Raw genomic sequence first — 17,268 nt, 5'->3', positions numbered from 1 at the left:
ACGCAAACTACCTAACTGCCAGTTGTAATGGAAGCATGTACAGTAACTGACAATCTCTGACAATCACTTATTACTATCATTATTACAGAGACCCAAATCAGCTCTTACTAGCCATTGATAGAATTTTATTCAGTCTTTAGATATTATAAAGATTTTATAAAGCAAGGCTTTAGCTTAGGAAACAGAGCAACCTAAATAAAAGAGGGAAAAAAAAGAAATGCCACTAGACATTGTTATATATTTTAGCTTTTTACCATACAAGTCTCTGTGCTGAATTCTGCATTGTATATAATTAGGTAGATTCACATATAGGACATCTTCATAATAACATTTTCTTAAACACATTCTTATTTTTAGCCAGAGAACTATCTGATTAAGTAACTGTAATGCAAGTACTCATTTTCTGAAGTGCTTAGCGTATCAGTCAGTCAAATGTCAAATGAGTATCAGGTTATCTAAAATACTGAAAATGGCTGCAATATATGGCCTATTTACAGTAAAGGTGTTGAACATCTATTGGATTGTGTTAATTATTGTTGTAAAGTGGAATGGAAAAGTTTATAAACCTTTTTAAATAAATGGAAAAACAAGTAACAGTCAATTATAATGTGTGAACAAATGTTTATTTAAATTTTTGAGATGGGGTTTGGGCAATATAAAAGTCATATATAAAGAGTTTTTTGGATCATTATTGTCACATGCACAGAGTAGAGTGAAAATACATTCATGTTCATGAATATTACAGTGAATACTTTTTGATATTCACTGTATTTCTATTATCAATGTAACCAGAAAAAGCGGACATTTCTTGCCTTTTCCATTTTTAAGAGGTGAGGCTGAGGTGCCTCCTAGCTTCTCATTTTTAACTTGTCACTTGAGCGTTTAGTCATAGGGTTGTGTGGATTGTTGGTTCCATGTTAAAAATAATTTAACTCTATTATTGTTTAAACAGCGCTTGTTAATTTTTTCATGGATAATTTCAACAAAAAAACCTGACCACAAAAAATACATATACCTGATGAATTTAAATTACAAACCTATATGGTATCATCAATAATTGATTAATAGTAATGCCAGAATGGTTGTTACTGAAAGAATGTATTGTAACGGAGATTTTACTTCTCCAAGTTATTTTATAACACACACAGCATAATGACACATGAGAATATAGGAATGTATGTCTTTAAAAAAAAAATCACAATTTTAAGTGTCTAAAGAAAGAAAAAGCATTTGGGCTAGCTTATTTGACTAAGGGCACTTTAAAAGTAATACCAACATGTTAAACATAAAATTTTAAAAACTAATGTATCATTTGAATTATAGTATGCAAGAGAGGAGAAAAAAAAAAAACTCCATAACTCCAATAGAAAAACAACATTTTTCAGAAAGTGTTGTTTTACTTCTCTGTTACAATTTGTTAAAAAATAAAAATAAAAAATTTAAATTAAGATTCAGTGCTGTAAACTGTATAAACTGAGTTATTTTTAATCTTCTCTTTTTTCTCATTAGCAGTTTCATTAATTTCTGAAGTGCACAATTTAAAAAAAGAATGATGGCTTTCAAGGAGCATAAATATAAAACATAAGATGTATTTAAATCCTAAATAAAAGGGTAGTCATCACTAAAGAGGAAGCATATATAAACAAAAAGCAAAGTTTTGCTGGATGTTTTTTTATAAGCAAAAAAATCATCAAATTCGATTTAAAAACAAATCACTGAGGATATTCTATAAAGATTTTCAAGTAAGTGAGCGAAGACAATGGCATTGCCTTTCATTTAAAAATATAGCTTTAAACTTTCATTATGTTATTCACTATAATTTCAGCCTGTAATAAATCTGCATCTTTCAAAATAAAACTACCATACATCTACTTAACACAATTGATGTAATAACTTCAGTGTACATAAAAAGGAATAATAAAAAAAAAAGGCTATTTGGCAAAAATACCTTTGCTGCAGGTGTTGTATGTAAAGGACATCTATTCTTTGCTTTGCCCACTTCCTCCGAGTCTGTGCAGCTCTGACTTCTTTGGATATCGTATCTCTGAAATCTACAAGAATGATGTGTAAGTAAGTAATACATTGCTTAACAATTCTCTTCTTCAACATGGCATAAAAACACAAACTGGGCAAAAAAATAATTTATCTGAACAGAGAAAAGACACATCTAAATAAAATGTAATAAATACACGATATAGAACACTAAGAAATCTGCCAGATTCTGCACGCAGTATTTGGTAGAAATGTGCAAAAACATGCCACAGGATAGTTATTCAGAAATTACATGAGATTTGCACAAAAGCACGGAAGTGTCATTTTTCAGTGGAGATATACTATTAAAAAAGTATATTTATGCTTTTAAGTTTTCTGCCATCAGTAATTTTTTTTCAACTGATTCACAAAACTTTTTTTTTTTTTTTATATATATAAACAAGAATACTTGAAGTAATAAATCTTGTACTTTACTCAATTCTTAAACTTGCCAGCAACTAGGCAAATTAATGACATTCTAAAACTTTAATATTATTGAACGATTATTCAGTATGGAAATAGGTTTACTTCATTCTATGAACCTGTTTTTTCCCACCCAACACATGGGTCCATTATAAACTAGAATAGTGCCTGTGGCAATACCTCAAAATCAATTTTGTTTGTTCAATTTGTATTTATAATTTATATTTCTGCTCTGGGCAGCATGGTGGAGTAGTAGTTCATACTTGCTGCCTCACAGATCCAGTACCCTGGACTCAAATCCCACACCAGTCATAATCTACGTGGAGTTTACACCTCCCAATGTGTGTGCCACTCTTCCATGTGCATGTTTGGTTTAACTGCATAGTCCCCTAACCCCCACTAAAACAAAAACTGGCCCCATGTGAGAGTACATGTAAATCCAGTGATGAACTGGCACATTACCTGTGATTTCCATGCTCTCTGTCTGTTGGTGGTAGGAAAGGGTAATATTGAGTTAAATGATATGGAGAATGCATAAATGCAATGTATTTCTCTTCTAAATAACTGCATTTCTGAAATGCATGGATGTTTTACATGATCCATCATACTATTAACAGCTTATTGAATGTCTGTGATAATTCTGCATATTTTCAAAGTGTATTTGATATTAAATTATTCTTCTTGTGTGTCAAAATAGATGCACGTCAATTGAAAAACATCAAATAATCACTATTCATACCTACAAGGTACTCTCGGTGTATATTAAAATGATACACTTCAGAGAACAAACACTAAAATATCTCTGGCCTATAATACTGGGTGAGGAGTTAATAAATTCATATGTATATTTTCTGTTCTGTTACACCTACTACCCATTTCAGAAATTCCTTTTCAACATGCCCTTTATATATTAACAAGTTTATCCAACTTCCCACCCCACCCAAAAAGGAATTCAAAGATAAATGAGAAATCAAGAGACATTTTAGACTGACTAAGCAAACATTGACCTTAAACATTCTAATATCTAACCTTGTGGATCAACCTTTTTAAAAGCAGACTCGTGACCATATTATCTACCTGGTAGAAATAACTGTTTAATATTCACTTAAAAATTCAATGCCAAAAAGTTCCTTTACAAAAAACATACTGCAAGCAAACAAGCATTTCAAAATAAAGACATGCAGAATTCACAAACTTTGCCTCAAAAAGCACCCTCAATTTAAAAAAAAATTGCCAAAAATGAGTTTGTTTTCTAAAACAGCATTTTTGTCAAGTACTAGAAAATAACATACTGTATAGTGTGAATGTGCGTACACACACACACACACACACACACTGTCACAAGAAGAGAACACATTACTTATTAATATACTACTGGAATATTATCATCTTTTACCACAATATATGAAACTTTAAAAAACATAATATGCCCCCCCCATGTGTTTGCTTTGACTTGCTTGCTGAAACTTTCTGCACTGCAGTTACATCAAATGTACTAGTGGAATTTTTTTTCAGTTTCATAACCTGCTTTCATTACTGTATTTGCTACTGGTTTTTTGTGTGTACTAGAGGTGGGCGGTATGACCAAAATTCTATATCACGGTATTTTTCTAAATTCTGCCGGTTTCACGGTATTAGACGGTATTTTTTTCCCCATGCATGAGTGGATGTTAACCACATTTTCCACTGCAATTACTGCAGTAGACTGGCTAAGAATAACCTATTAGACTGTTATGAGAATTGTACATCGTACAAAAAGACATTTTAATGTGCACACAAGTATTAATCCAGGTTTGCATGGCCCCATAAAGTGATAGTTTTCAAGGGGGTGGCACTAAAGAGAAGGAATCACATTGCATGACAGATGCAGTCAAAATATAGAACCTTTAATTGAACAAATTTTGCAAAAGCTTAAAACTATGATTTTGACAACATACTTTCAACCATCCAAAGAGGCATTTAGACTTAGTAAAATATCCAGAGGTGTTTGTCAAAAGTTGGATTGCACTGAACACGTCTTAGAAAAGGAATAAATAGTAAATATTTTTGTAAACCAACTACACTTTGTTAATGTTAACAATCTCTGTCCACTGACACGTTAAAGTGACTTTTTAAACAATTTTACCATCATTAAACTGCATAATATTTAAACTAATAAATAATAATAAAATACATAATAGTATTACTGATAGTTGCACCATTACTTCAAGGCTTCAAGCCCAGGTGCATTACACAGTATTCACCAAATTAAAATAAAATAAAATAAGTGTAACTTGGTGATGACATCTTACCAACTGTACCATCATTTAGGCAAACTGCATTAATATGGACCTTGCTTCAAGCTAAGCTATATACATAAATAATAAAAACTGCAACTTGCATTTATAATGCTGTTTGTGGTATAGCCCTATGGAAGCGCATTAGGACCACTGTGAAGAAAAAAAAAAATATGGACACGGAAGAGAAAAACAAACTATATGTCGAGAATAAATTCGACATGTTGACTATGTCAAGATTAAAGTCGACATTTCCACTTTCTACTTTAATTATAAAATAAACTATGAGAATAATGTTGTAAACTAAACTTCATCCTAAAATCAATGTTTAATTTACTAGATTTTCTCAAACCCCGTCACAAGTTAATGCAGCACATCAAATACTTTGTGTTAAGTGTTCCCCGACCCAGTCGTTAATCACTACGCTTCTTAAACTGACTTCCTCCGCACTAAGAGCAGGCGCCTGCAGCAATTACCACACAGAATCCATTTACTTCATGATATTCCTGCTCTCTACCAAAACCCCAGTTCCGATCTTTCCTTTTTCTTTCTCCACATTACCAATCACCACACGATAAACGTCTTTGTGAAATTAAAACTAGTTATTAACTTAGCCGACGGAGTGTTCAGAACTTTAAACTTTAAAAATATCTTAGTTATACATGTTTAATTATGCCATCCATTCAGAGTTGCGCCCATCGCAGGATGAATACAAGCAAAACATACACTAGCAAGTACAAAAACAAGTACAACTTGGCTTGCAGTATTATCCAGTAGTATAGAAACAGTATTTACACATCTGACCTTTTAAAACTAAAGTATCTCCAGGCGACGGACGTGACTCCTTTTTTTCGGCAAAAGTTCTTCTCTTCATCATGTTCAACTTTACTTCTAGTTCAGTTTCGGAATGCTCTCTGTCCATTTTCACCGCGCGGCATACCTATGCTACCGCCCACTATTTGGTGGTGTAGCAGTGAAAAAGAGCCCTAGTGCAACAAATCTGTGTTTAGCAGTGTAGCAGTGAAAAAGGTCCCCACTTGAACAGTTTCCCGCTGCGCCACATTCCGAACGTCGTTTAGGCAATTTAAACCGGTGTTGTGGTATAAGAAAAATCCATATCATAAAAAAAAAAAAAAAAAATGGTTTTCGGTATGAACCGGTATACCGCCCAGCACTAGTGTGTACTATTTTAAACTTTTTTTGTTCTCCTCAGGAAGTATATACCCAGAATTAGTAAATTGGTCACCAAAGGCCATATAAAACATCAACACTGGGGTAAAAAAAAAAAAAAAAAATGTAATGCCCTAATACAGTGCAAGGTTCAAAACACCAGTGGAAAATTACTGGTACTTGACCTAGGTCATTTTCAACAATTAATAATAATATCCACTGGATATTTCTATTAATATATTAATATAAATATCCACTGATTAATGTCAAAACATTCTGCATACTAAAGTAATGGGAAGAATTTATTAATGCTCATAAAAAATATGTATTTTTAAATGAACAAAAAAAGAAATTTTAACTGGATGAAAGAATTTACACCATCACTATGTCTTCACCCAATTTTTGGGAACTATAAAAAGTTTAAGTCTATGTGCTATAATAGGTCATATCTTTTCAAAGGTCACAGGACAGATAGAGAAGATAGATATAGAGATAGAACTTTATTTGTCCCCATGTAACCATGTGAGTAAACAAACAAATACATATACACATACACACACACACACACACACACACACACTAGTTCTTCTGAACAAAAAATTAAAAGAAAGAAAAGTTCTGATTTGGCTGTCAAAGCCATAGTGAGGTATTATGCAGGCATAATGCTGTTGGTACAAAGGAGCCCCAGTAGCGTTCCTTGACACACTTCTCCTGAATAATTCATTGGCTGAAAGTACGGTTAGTGTGGTAGTGAGAGGATGTGAAGCATTGCTCATAGTTAAAATTATTTTTTTTTGATCAGAATCATTTAATTAAGAATCATTTACATATTTGTGCACAATACATACGACTTGTGTTCCTCTCAGGCTATTAACTCAAACATTACCACAATACACAACACAGTGTTATTACATTTTGATTATTTTGCTCCTCACCACCATCTCACTTCATTATGCAAAGTTGACCCTTTTGCAGATAGCAAAGCAATTTTGATGACACAGCATTGATAGCCAGTTTAATATGCAATTTTACTATCAAAAATGACAAGTATTTTCTGTAATACTGCCATTTTATCTCTAAATCTCTTTGTTACCATGATCTCAAATACTCCACAAGATAAGAAAAATAGAGCAGCTTATTTGCACCTTAGGTTACAGTACAGCTGAATATAAATCATTCTTACAAATACACTAATTTAAATTCAAAATTTTTCAGTATGTTACTATCACCTTCACAGAATCTAGCACTAAGTAAGCCAAGTACATTCGCAGATTTGTAGCTGATGGTTTAAAACACACACACACCCCACTTGCAACTCTGGATGGAGTGCTATTATAAAGGAGACTGTATTCAACAGGACAATAAAATACCAAAACCCAACTCAACTTACAGAACAATCATAGAAGCTACTCCCATTATGTCAAAAAAAACAAAAAAAAAAAAAAACAAATTCAACCTGCGTTTAGAGCATTAAAATTGAATCAAGAAGCTTTTTTTCCTTTATAAATCAATTCATCGAAAGAATGTCATAAAATGTAACCAAGTTACAAGGATGTGATGCTGGGCTCCTTCTACTGTAAGCTCACTGAAAAGAAAAAAAAACCTACACTTTGGTGTACAGTTATGTCAGAGTTATTGATTGCACTACATACCATATTATACAAAATCCATATTACTAAACGAGAATGGTAAACCGGATATGGACGCAGGGTCGTGCCCGTGGACACAAAAGACGTAGTGCGCATGAGCCACACAAAGCCCTCCTCCAACGAAATGAGGCAACGCGCCCCTAGCACACAAAAAAAAAGGAGTCAGACGCAAGCGCCACACGCAGCCCATGCGCCCCCAGCACACAAAAAAAAGGACATAGCACACGAAACGGGATGCACACAAAAAAGAGGATTCAGACCCACGACACACAAAGCCCCCCTCCACTAACAGAAATTAAAAATGAGACAACGCGCCCCTAGCACACAAAAAAAAGGAGTCAGACGCCAGCGCCACAAAGATACGGAGTCCACACACTAACATAAATAAGAAATGAGACACAAAGCACACCTCCACTAACAGAAATAAGAAATGAGGCAACGCGCCCCTGGCACACAAAAAAAAGGAGTCAGACGCCAGCGCCACAAAGATACGGAGTCCACACACTAACATAAATAAGAAATGAGACACAAAGCACACCTCCACTAACAGAAATAAGAAATGAGGCAACGCGCCCCTGGCACACAAAAAAAAAGGAGTCAGACGCAACCGCCACACAAAACCCATAGCACTCCAAACGGGACAGACTACGGATTTCACACACTAACATAAATAAGAAATGAAACACAAAGCACACCTCCACTAACAGAAAGAAGAATTGAGGCAACGTGCCCATATCACACAAAAAAGAGGAGTCAGACACACACCCCAAAGTGAAACGGAACATACTACAGACTCCACACACGGTCACCCATCGAGCCCGAGATTGAGGCTCAAAAACCAAAGAGCAACCGCAAGCAAACACTCGAGATCATACAGAAACCCCACACATACGGACAACACAACATATTTGAATCAGACTATCCCCGCCTAACAGTGAAACGGGACAGTCTAAGGAGTCCACAAAAGTTCACAAATCAAGCCCGAGATAGTACTGAAAAAGAGGACTCACACCCCCACACCACAGTAAAACGGGACAGCCTACGGAGTGCAATCATTGTCATTCACTTAACTTCCCTAAAGAAACAACTGGTAATACAACTAATGAGTTTACACGTTGTTGTCAAAAGGGTCAAGTTAGACTGCCTCCTTTACATTCATATCCTCAATATCTACGGAAGCTTCTAACTAACTATGTACCTGAAAGTAAAAACTTTATGAACTGCATTACATCCTACAATAGTTCATTTGCTTTTGCATCTACCGGAGTAAATATCAGGCCACCAAAAGGCAATGCCCCATACTGCTGTCGCGTATGTGGACAAATATTACATCGCATTGGAACAGTGCACCCTGAAACAAATCAAGAACGCAAATATGCACAAATCTACATCTTAGATCCAGATGACGCAATCTATCAACGAATGAACCATTAAACCTGCATTTGCCATGACCATCAACAAATCACAAGGACAAACCATGGACAAGGTTGGCATCTACCTCTCTGAGCCTGTATTTGGACATGGACAACTTTATGTAGCCTTCTCACGAGTTCGACGGTCATCTGACGTTAAAGTTATAAATGACCCATGCCAAGGAAAACTCATTCGAGGACAAGACACCATCTTTACTACTAATGTTGTGAACAAGGAAATTTTCCAATAAATCTGTACAATGTGCCATATGGTTTATTCTTTGCGTCCTATATGTGTAATCTACACCTTCCCACTATGCCATGTCTCATACATACATCACGCTATTTGGAATTACCCAACACCAGGGGTTGGCGAGCGAAGCCCCCTAGTATCTTACCTAATCATGTTGTTATAGCCTGCAGCCTATGCTTCACAGCTGTACTGTCATCACAAAATACAGTGATCCCTCGCTATATCGCGCTTCGCCTTTCGCGGCTTCACTCCATCGCGGATTTTATATGTAAGCATATTTAAATATATATCGCGGATTTTTCGCTGCTTAGCGGGTTTCTGCGGACAATAGGTCTTTTAATTTCTGGTACATGCTTCCTCAGTTGGTTTGCCCAGTTGATTTCATACAAGGGACACTATTGGCAGATGGCTGAGAAGCTATCCAGCTTACTTTCTCTCTCTCTCTCTCTCTCCCTCTTGCGCTGACGTAGGGGGGTGTGAGCAGGGGGGCTGTGTGCAGCTGCTTCCTGAAGGACATGCTGCACGGAGCTTCGCATACTTAAAAGCTCAAAGGGCACGTATTGATTTTTTTTATCTGTCTCTCTCTATCTCTCTTCCTGCTCCTGACAGAGGGGGTGTGAGCTGCCGCCTTCAACAGCTTTGTACCGGTGGTGCTTCGCATACTTAAAAGCCAAAAAGCCCTATTGATTTTTTTTTTGACTGCTTGCTTTGCACTCCTTTGAAAAGGAAGATATGTTTGCATTCTTTTAATTGTGAGACAGAACTGTCATCTCTGTCTTGTCATGGAGCACAGTTTAAACTTTTGAAAAAGAGACAAATGTTTGTTTGCAGTGTTTGAATAACGTTCCTGTCTCTCTACAACCTCCTGTGTTTCTGCGCAAATCTGTGACCCAAGCATGACATTCTAAAAATAACCATATAAACATATGGTTTCTACTTCGCGGATTTTCCTATTTCGCGGGTGGCTCTGGAACGCAACCCCCGCGATGGAGGAGGGATTACTGTAGTTAATTTGTTTTGCTAAATTTTTTTTGTAATTAAATAGGCATGATATATGCCAGCTATCCTACACCAATATTTTCTTGGCTTCACAGAAAACAAGGGACAACTGAGAACTCCATGCAATAGGATGGAATAATGTCAAATAATTTAACGATTTGCCTTTTGGAAGTCTTACAATATATCCATCCATCCATTATCCAACCTGCTATATCCTAAGTACAGGGTCACGGGGGTCTGCTGGAGCCAATCCCAGCCAACACAGGGCGCAAAACAGGAAACACACCCTGGGGAGGGCGCTAGCCCACCGCAGAGCGTGCACACACACACACACACACCCCCACACACTAAGCACACACTAGGGACAATTTAGAATCGCCAATGCACCTAACCTGCATGTCTTTGGACTGTGGGAGGAAACCCATGCAGACACGGGGAGAACCTGCAAACTACCCACTGTGCCACCGTGCTGCTCTTTTGCAATATATAATACAGTTAATGTTTATAAGTCAGAGGCTTTCTTGACCACATCAACAAAACACATAAATGTTGGCAATCTTTTGCAGGTGTAATATAATATAATAGTATATGTACAAGAAAATACCACAAGATAACCTTGCCAGTATTACCAAATTTAAAAGTGAATCAGCTCAATTGGTACCAGTAGCATTTTTTTGTAACTGTGCTTTTCTGGATAGTTTTATAATTAAGCTTCCATAGGAAACAAAAGGGCCATTGCAAGGAATTCATTAAATAAGCAAAACACACGTTTAAACTACAATAAACATACATAAGGGCGGCACGGTGGCGCAGTGGGTAGCGCTGCTGCCTCGCAGTTGGGACACCTGGGGACCCGGGTTCGCTTCCCGGGTCCTCCCTGCGTGGAGTTTGCATGTTCTCCCCGTGTCTGCGTGGGTTTCCTCCGGGCGCTCCGGTTTCCTCCCACAGTCCAAAGACATGCTGGTTAGGTGGATTGGCGATTCTAAATTGGCCCTAGTGTGTGCTTGGTGTGTGTGTGTGTTTGTGTGTGTCCTGCGGTGGGTTGGCACCCTGCCCAGGATTGGTTCCCTGCCTTGTGCCCTGTGTTGGCTGGAATTGGCTCCAGCAGACCCCCGTGACCCTGTGTTCGGATTCAGCGGGTTGGTAAATGGATGGATGGATGGATAAACATACATAAATACCAAAAGGGAAAAAAAAACTTAAGACAGCATGTTAGATTTTATAGTATATAGACATTTTATTGCTTATGTTATACTAAATAATCAGTTTAGAATGACTATCCAGCTAGGAAAAAGAAATAAAAAATACAAGTTCAGGGTCAGACACACTATGTGCCTGCAGCCAACTTTTATGGCGATTCACTCTCATATCTAACATTTAGAAAAGAATACAATTCAAGTGGCTGGTAAATATGTAAAACTATGCAGACAACAGAAATTGAGATAGCTTGCTTTCAAGGTCATGAGGCATAGAATGTGATTCCTGCTAGACTGAGCTACTATGATAGTCCACCTACTGAAGAAACATTGAAAATGTTTGGAATGAAGGCTTTAAACATTTGTGAAATGAGCAGTAACAAACTGCTACAAAAGCAAATCAGCCCTGCTGTGGCAACAGACTTAAAGAATTCTGACAGTGACACTTGCTCCACCAGACACACCGCAAATTACATAAGCTTTATTAAAAAAAAAAAAAAAAAAATTATATATCTCTCTCTCTCTCATTGGAAACTCTTGCTGTGTCAGTTTAAAGAAGCACAATCCTGTTCTAGTCATTTCACCCTGCTTCTATGTCTGCTGTAGTGCAGCAAGTGAAAATGAGGTTATATTGCAGCAAACTGATTAAGAATAATATATGACTTAGAAGGCTATTACAACAGAAACATGTATTAGTATTTCACCCAAACAATGCCTTGAGTTTATACTTTCCCATAAACAAACTCCTAAACATTGTGTAAAGCCTTTCCAGAAGAGCTGAAGCTGTTATTGCTGCAAAGGGTGGGCCAACTCCATATTAAATGGGATATCATTAAAGTTCATGTGTGTCTAAAGGCAGGCTTTCCGATACTTTTGGCAATATAGTGTATATTCCCAGTAAAGGCTTCGAAGTTATGAAGCAGTAGGTGTTGTTTACCCATTAGAATAAATTGCAAATTCCACAAAACAAACAGTTCTTTTGTAAGCCCTCATGTCATTAGATAACAAAAATTGTACCATTTAACAAAATATTACTCAAATACCTCAAACACATTAAATATGTAGGTTGTCACAGCGAAATCTTTGAGACTCCAGTTAGTTCACAAATAATTCTGTGAAACTATGGCATTAGTCTGGCTGCATGCTAGTTTTACAATTATTTTGAGAATAATTAACTTACAAAAGGCAACTGACATTAAGTGACTAGCAAAACCCTGAAATCAACCACTACAAAATACGCAACTACACTGTTTACCAAATAAAAAAAAAAAAAAAAGATTTGAAAACCTCCTTAGTAATTCTAAAAACATGTTGCATAACTTTTGGCAAATGCCAATTCAGATTTTTTGTTATGCCCATTTATTTATTTATTTTATTTTATTTTTTAAATGGTGCTGCCATACAGCTGTAGACTCTTTAATATTTTCTTTAACAGTATGCTGCTGCCAGAGTATGTGAATTTCCCCTTGGGATTAATAAAAGTATCCATCTATCTATCTATCTATCTAGAGACCAAGGCTTAACACAGATCCCAATCACTGTCTGTATAGGGTGGTCCAGATCTAACTATGCAACTTTTAACGCAATGCAATAATGGCATAATTAGATCTGGACCACCCTGTATGAAGCGTGCACATCCTCTCAACATTTAAGTATTTTTTCTTTGTGTAAGGTAATTAATGACTGGCCCATAATAAGTGAGTGATGCTTATATTCAAGTTAGGCAGCAGCTATTCTCCATTTCCTAAGTCTCATTTGTTGCCATCAGGCTGCAGAGAGAGATTCTCAGGGGTCAAGAGCAACAGATTTAAGAAACTGTTATCCTCTGAGCTGTAAGAAATATGAATTCTAACTTTTACAGAGACCATTCAGAACTTGAAACTATTATTTGGTACTGTTACAGTTAACATTTTTTTTAGGAAATCTTATGGGTGAGAGTACGGATTAAAACAAACAATGGTTGTGGTATGTTTTCTCTAGGATTATTTTATTGTATCTGTTTACAAATGTCCTGGGCCTGTACTTTCCTACTGAATGCCAATTTAGCTTCAGAATAATAAAGTCTACATAACCTGAATATTCTTCATGATGGAATGAATTCCAAACCATATTTTGCTGCCTTAAAACATAATTTATAGGAGCAAACGTAGGCTCTATACACATCTGCAATGGATGAACTCTGCTTATAAAATTGATTAATGTTTTGCTGTAAAACCACCACTATCCCAATGTTGCAAATCAATCATTTTCTTTATAACACTGAAAAGCCAGAGTGAAAATGAATTTATTCTCCTGACCTACTCTCGTTGATTCATGCTGTGCTGGTATGTCATTGATTTTTTGGAATATTCTGTATATGATGCATTTTAAATATATAAAATATATTTTTCTTCAAAAATCAGTGTTTTGTAGAAGAAATTTACCTTTTGCCAGAGGAAGATGGACTTCTAACTTTTCGCACAAAAGCAGACAGATGTCTCCCCTTTCCACCAACTGGTTCTTCATTCTCCGAGTCTGATAAAACTACACATACCTTAAAAGTTCAACAGAATTTTGGCCATATGAATTAAAAATTATATTACTGAGGGAATAAGAAGTGTTTCTTACATTATATTCCAATAGCCATTAACACGCAGACCTATCTTAGCGCACGCTAACTCAGCAACACGTTTATTTACATAATACACTTAAACCATATTTGCAAAAGACACAGTTTTAAGATTAATTAAGAGAATACCACAGGAGGGCTTGAAATAAATTTACTGAAAGAATGGATACTTTCATACCTTTAAAATCACTTTATAAAGTATAAGCTTGGTATTTTTGAAGTAACAGTTACTTTGACACAGTCATGGCATATATTCACTTGCCCAGGAAACTTTATTTAAAAACACCTAACAAGGCAAAAAAATGTATGCTGTAAAAGTGAAAGAAAACTTTGATCTTCTAAAACACCAAATTTATCCTTCAAAGCCATTCATATTTACACATTAACTGATTATTTAAATATATTGATAATTTTACTTATTAAAAACTACTTTACAAAGAATGTTATCGGTATCAGGGCAACAGAAAAAATAAATTTGTTATAATGTGTCATTGGCTTAAAGAACCAAGTATGTTCCAAGATCACAAAAAGAAGGCTTACAGGCTCATGGGAGTTCTGGAGATATTCCCATTCCTCCTTTCTTTGCAGGATCTGATGGTAACGTACTTTATCTAAATGTCTTCTGTCATCTTCAAGAATTTTCTGAATCAATTCTTCTGAAGCACGATCTTCTTGTTTCTCTTCCTCCAGCTAAAAAAAAAAAACAATTTGTGGGTTTGTATTGCATTTAAAATTTCTTTGTTTATACTTAATTTACAGAGAAACAATACTTGTATAAAAAAGTACAAAAGCTGTACACTCAAATAAATATTGGTTGTGAAGTATTTCTTCCACCATTTCATTTTTAGCCTCTGCACAGGGCAAAAATGACTACACATTCATCATATCTTCTATGGAATTTTTCCTGTTTATATTTTGCTTTTACAATGTATAAAAATGCAGAGGCAAGATCCTGTAAAAGATTACAAGTATGAGACATATTAAAGCAGTTTCATGCTAAAAACGAAGATTTAAAAAAAAAAAAAAAAAAAGTCAGACCTCTTACATGATGGGTTAAAAACAGTATAATACCAATTGCATTTTGAATAGTCAGTTATCACAATAAACTAAAACAATGGTTAAATAACTGCAACATTATATTCAACATAAGGGGGCTCAGAATGCTTACCACTATTGTAAGTACCTGGGAGGGCAGAACACTTCACTTCATGAACAATAAAAGAGATAGACAGGCAGCAGAAGACTTAAAAACCATACCGCCCCATACACTGATGATGAAAAATATCTTGCATTAAGTATTTACAGGTAGTGCTTTAATGCACTGCCACCCAATTAAATGACAGCTTTAAAAATAAATACATTTTTTATGTATGCTTATAAAAAAAAAAATCACCAACATACTTAATCAGTATTAAACAAGTATAGATTAGAAATTGTGCTTTAACATTGCTCAAATGTTAACATTTAATTCCAAAGAGAATAGACTAACAGACATGATGACCATGTGCACGAAAAGAGTCAGAGCTTTATTGAAAGGAAATTGTCAATTTGGTAATTATGCACAGAATAAACTGCAGAAGGAAAAGAATCGTTCACCTCAAGAAAAGTAAAGCATGGCCGTCAAGACACCAACCATCTTGAATTGAATTCAACAAGCATTTTGGATTATGTTTTTAATATTCATCAGTCTGGTTGGATATATGAGACAGTGCTCCACTGGCAGTGGTGTTTTTTTTTTTTTTTTTTAAGATTTTTGTATGTAATCGAGATATCTTGAAGTTAAGCAACTCAAGAGGAATTGCTTACAAGTTTTTTAAAAGAACATGAACAGGAAACCAAGAGATCAAAAGGATCTTCCTCTTTTCCTCTTGCCTGGCAGCTTCATCCCTATCATCCTTCTCCCAATATAGTAAGCATCTCTCACCTGCAGATGCCCAAACCAAAGCAATTCTTGTCTCTCTGGCTTTGTTTTCAAAGTGTCCAAACTGAGTTGACCCTCAAATGTACTCGTTCCTAATCCTGTCCATCCTCGTCACACTCAATGCAAATTTTAATATCTTTAACTGTCACCTCCAGCTCTTTCTCCTGTCTTCCCATTACACTGTACTGTTGATCCCAAGTATTTAAACTTGTCCACCTTCACCAAGTCTATTCATTACATCCTCACCATTCCTCTGACCACCTCCTTCACATACACGTATTCCGTCTTGGTCCTACTGACCTTCATTCCTTTCCTCTCTAGAGGATATCTCTACCTCCCCAGTGTCTCCTCAACCTGCTCCCTCCTCACATTACAGATCACAACGTCATCCACAAATATCATTGTCCACAGGGACTCCTGTCTAATCTCCTCTGTCAACCTGTCAATCACCAGTGCAAATAAGAAAGGGTTCCGAGCAGATCCCTGATGTAATCCCACCTCTAATATAAATGCATCTGCCACTTCTATCACTGACCTCACCACTGTCTCACTTCCCTCATACATATCCTATACCACTCTTACATATTTCTCTGCCACTCCGTACTTCCTCATACAATACCACAAACCCCTCTGTAGGCACCCTGTCATATGATTTCTACCATCTCTCCTAAACACTTCCACAGGTATGTCATCTGGACCAATGGCCTTTCCATTCTTCATCCTCTTCATAGCTGTCCTCACTTCCTCCTTGCTAATCTGTTGCACTTCTTGATTAACTATCTCCACATCATCCAACCCCCTCTCTCAGAGAGAGAGAGAGAGAGACAGAGACTAAAATTTAATTCAAGCCTGCACTAAGCATGGCCTCTTTACCCCCACTCTCAACTATGATGAAAACCCCCCTGTCAGTTAACAGCAGGAAGGTGGATATTAAGTTTTGTAGTCTGAGTTGAAAGTATTGATTGCCACATTCGGGATAAGTACTACTATTATAAAGGATATAGCTGAAAACACACAGCAGAGTAGATAAGCTGTCAAAGGACTTCCTGAAAACCATAAAAGTCCAAATCCAGTGAAATTCATAGCTGAATTATTTCCAAAATAATAGATTATGTTGGTAACTCATACAACACTGCTTTGTAGATGCAATTGAAGCAACATGCCTCATGAATCTACCATCCCTGGTTCAATTCTTGTTTCTAATCACTGTGTGTGGGGGGAGTCTGAATGTTCTCCCCATTTCTGCTTAGGGTTTCCTTCACTCCTAAAGATACTGTATGCTGGTTTAATTAACTGGAGAGTACATTGGCCAAGTTAGAAGTAAGGCTGT

The 17,268-nt window shown here is 36.2% G+C and overlaps 1 protein-coding gene across 1 annotated transcript in view; it reads right to left on the bottom strand.

Annotated features, from left to right (window-relative positions):
- rnf169 (ring finger protein 169) overlaps positions 1–17,268 on the bottom strand; it is a 34,948-nt gene that overhangs the window by 5,415 nt on the left and 12,265 nt on the right. Inside the window, exons 3-5 of the mRNA XM_028799396.2 lie at positions 14,558–14,707; positions 13,833–13,942; positions 1,949–2,051 (exon numbers count right to left, since the gene is read on the bottom strand). Coding sequence (XP_028655229.1) covers positions 1,949–2,051; positions 13,833–13,942; positions 14,558–14,707 — 363 coding nt within the window. The remainder of the gene's footprint in view (positions 1–1,948; positions 2,052–13,832; positions 13,943–14,557; positions 14,708–17,268) is intronic.

This window comes from Erpetoichthys calabaricus, chromosome 4, assembly GCF_900747795.2.
Source record: "Erpetoichthys calabaricus chromosome 4, fErpCal1.3, whole genome shotgun sequence".
In the NCBI taxonomy this organism is placed as follows: domain Eukaryota; kingdom Metazoa; phylum Chordata; class Cladistia; order Polypteriformes; family Polypteridae; genus Erpetoichthys; species Erpetoichthys calabaricus.
This window is presented reverse-complemented; position numbering and strand designations above follow the sequence as displayed.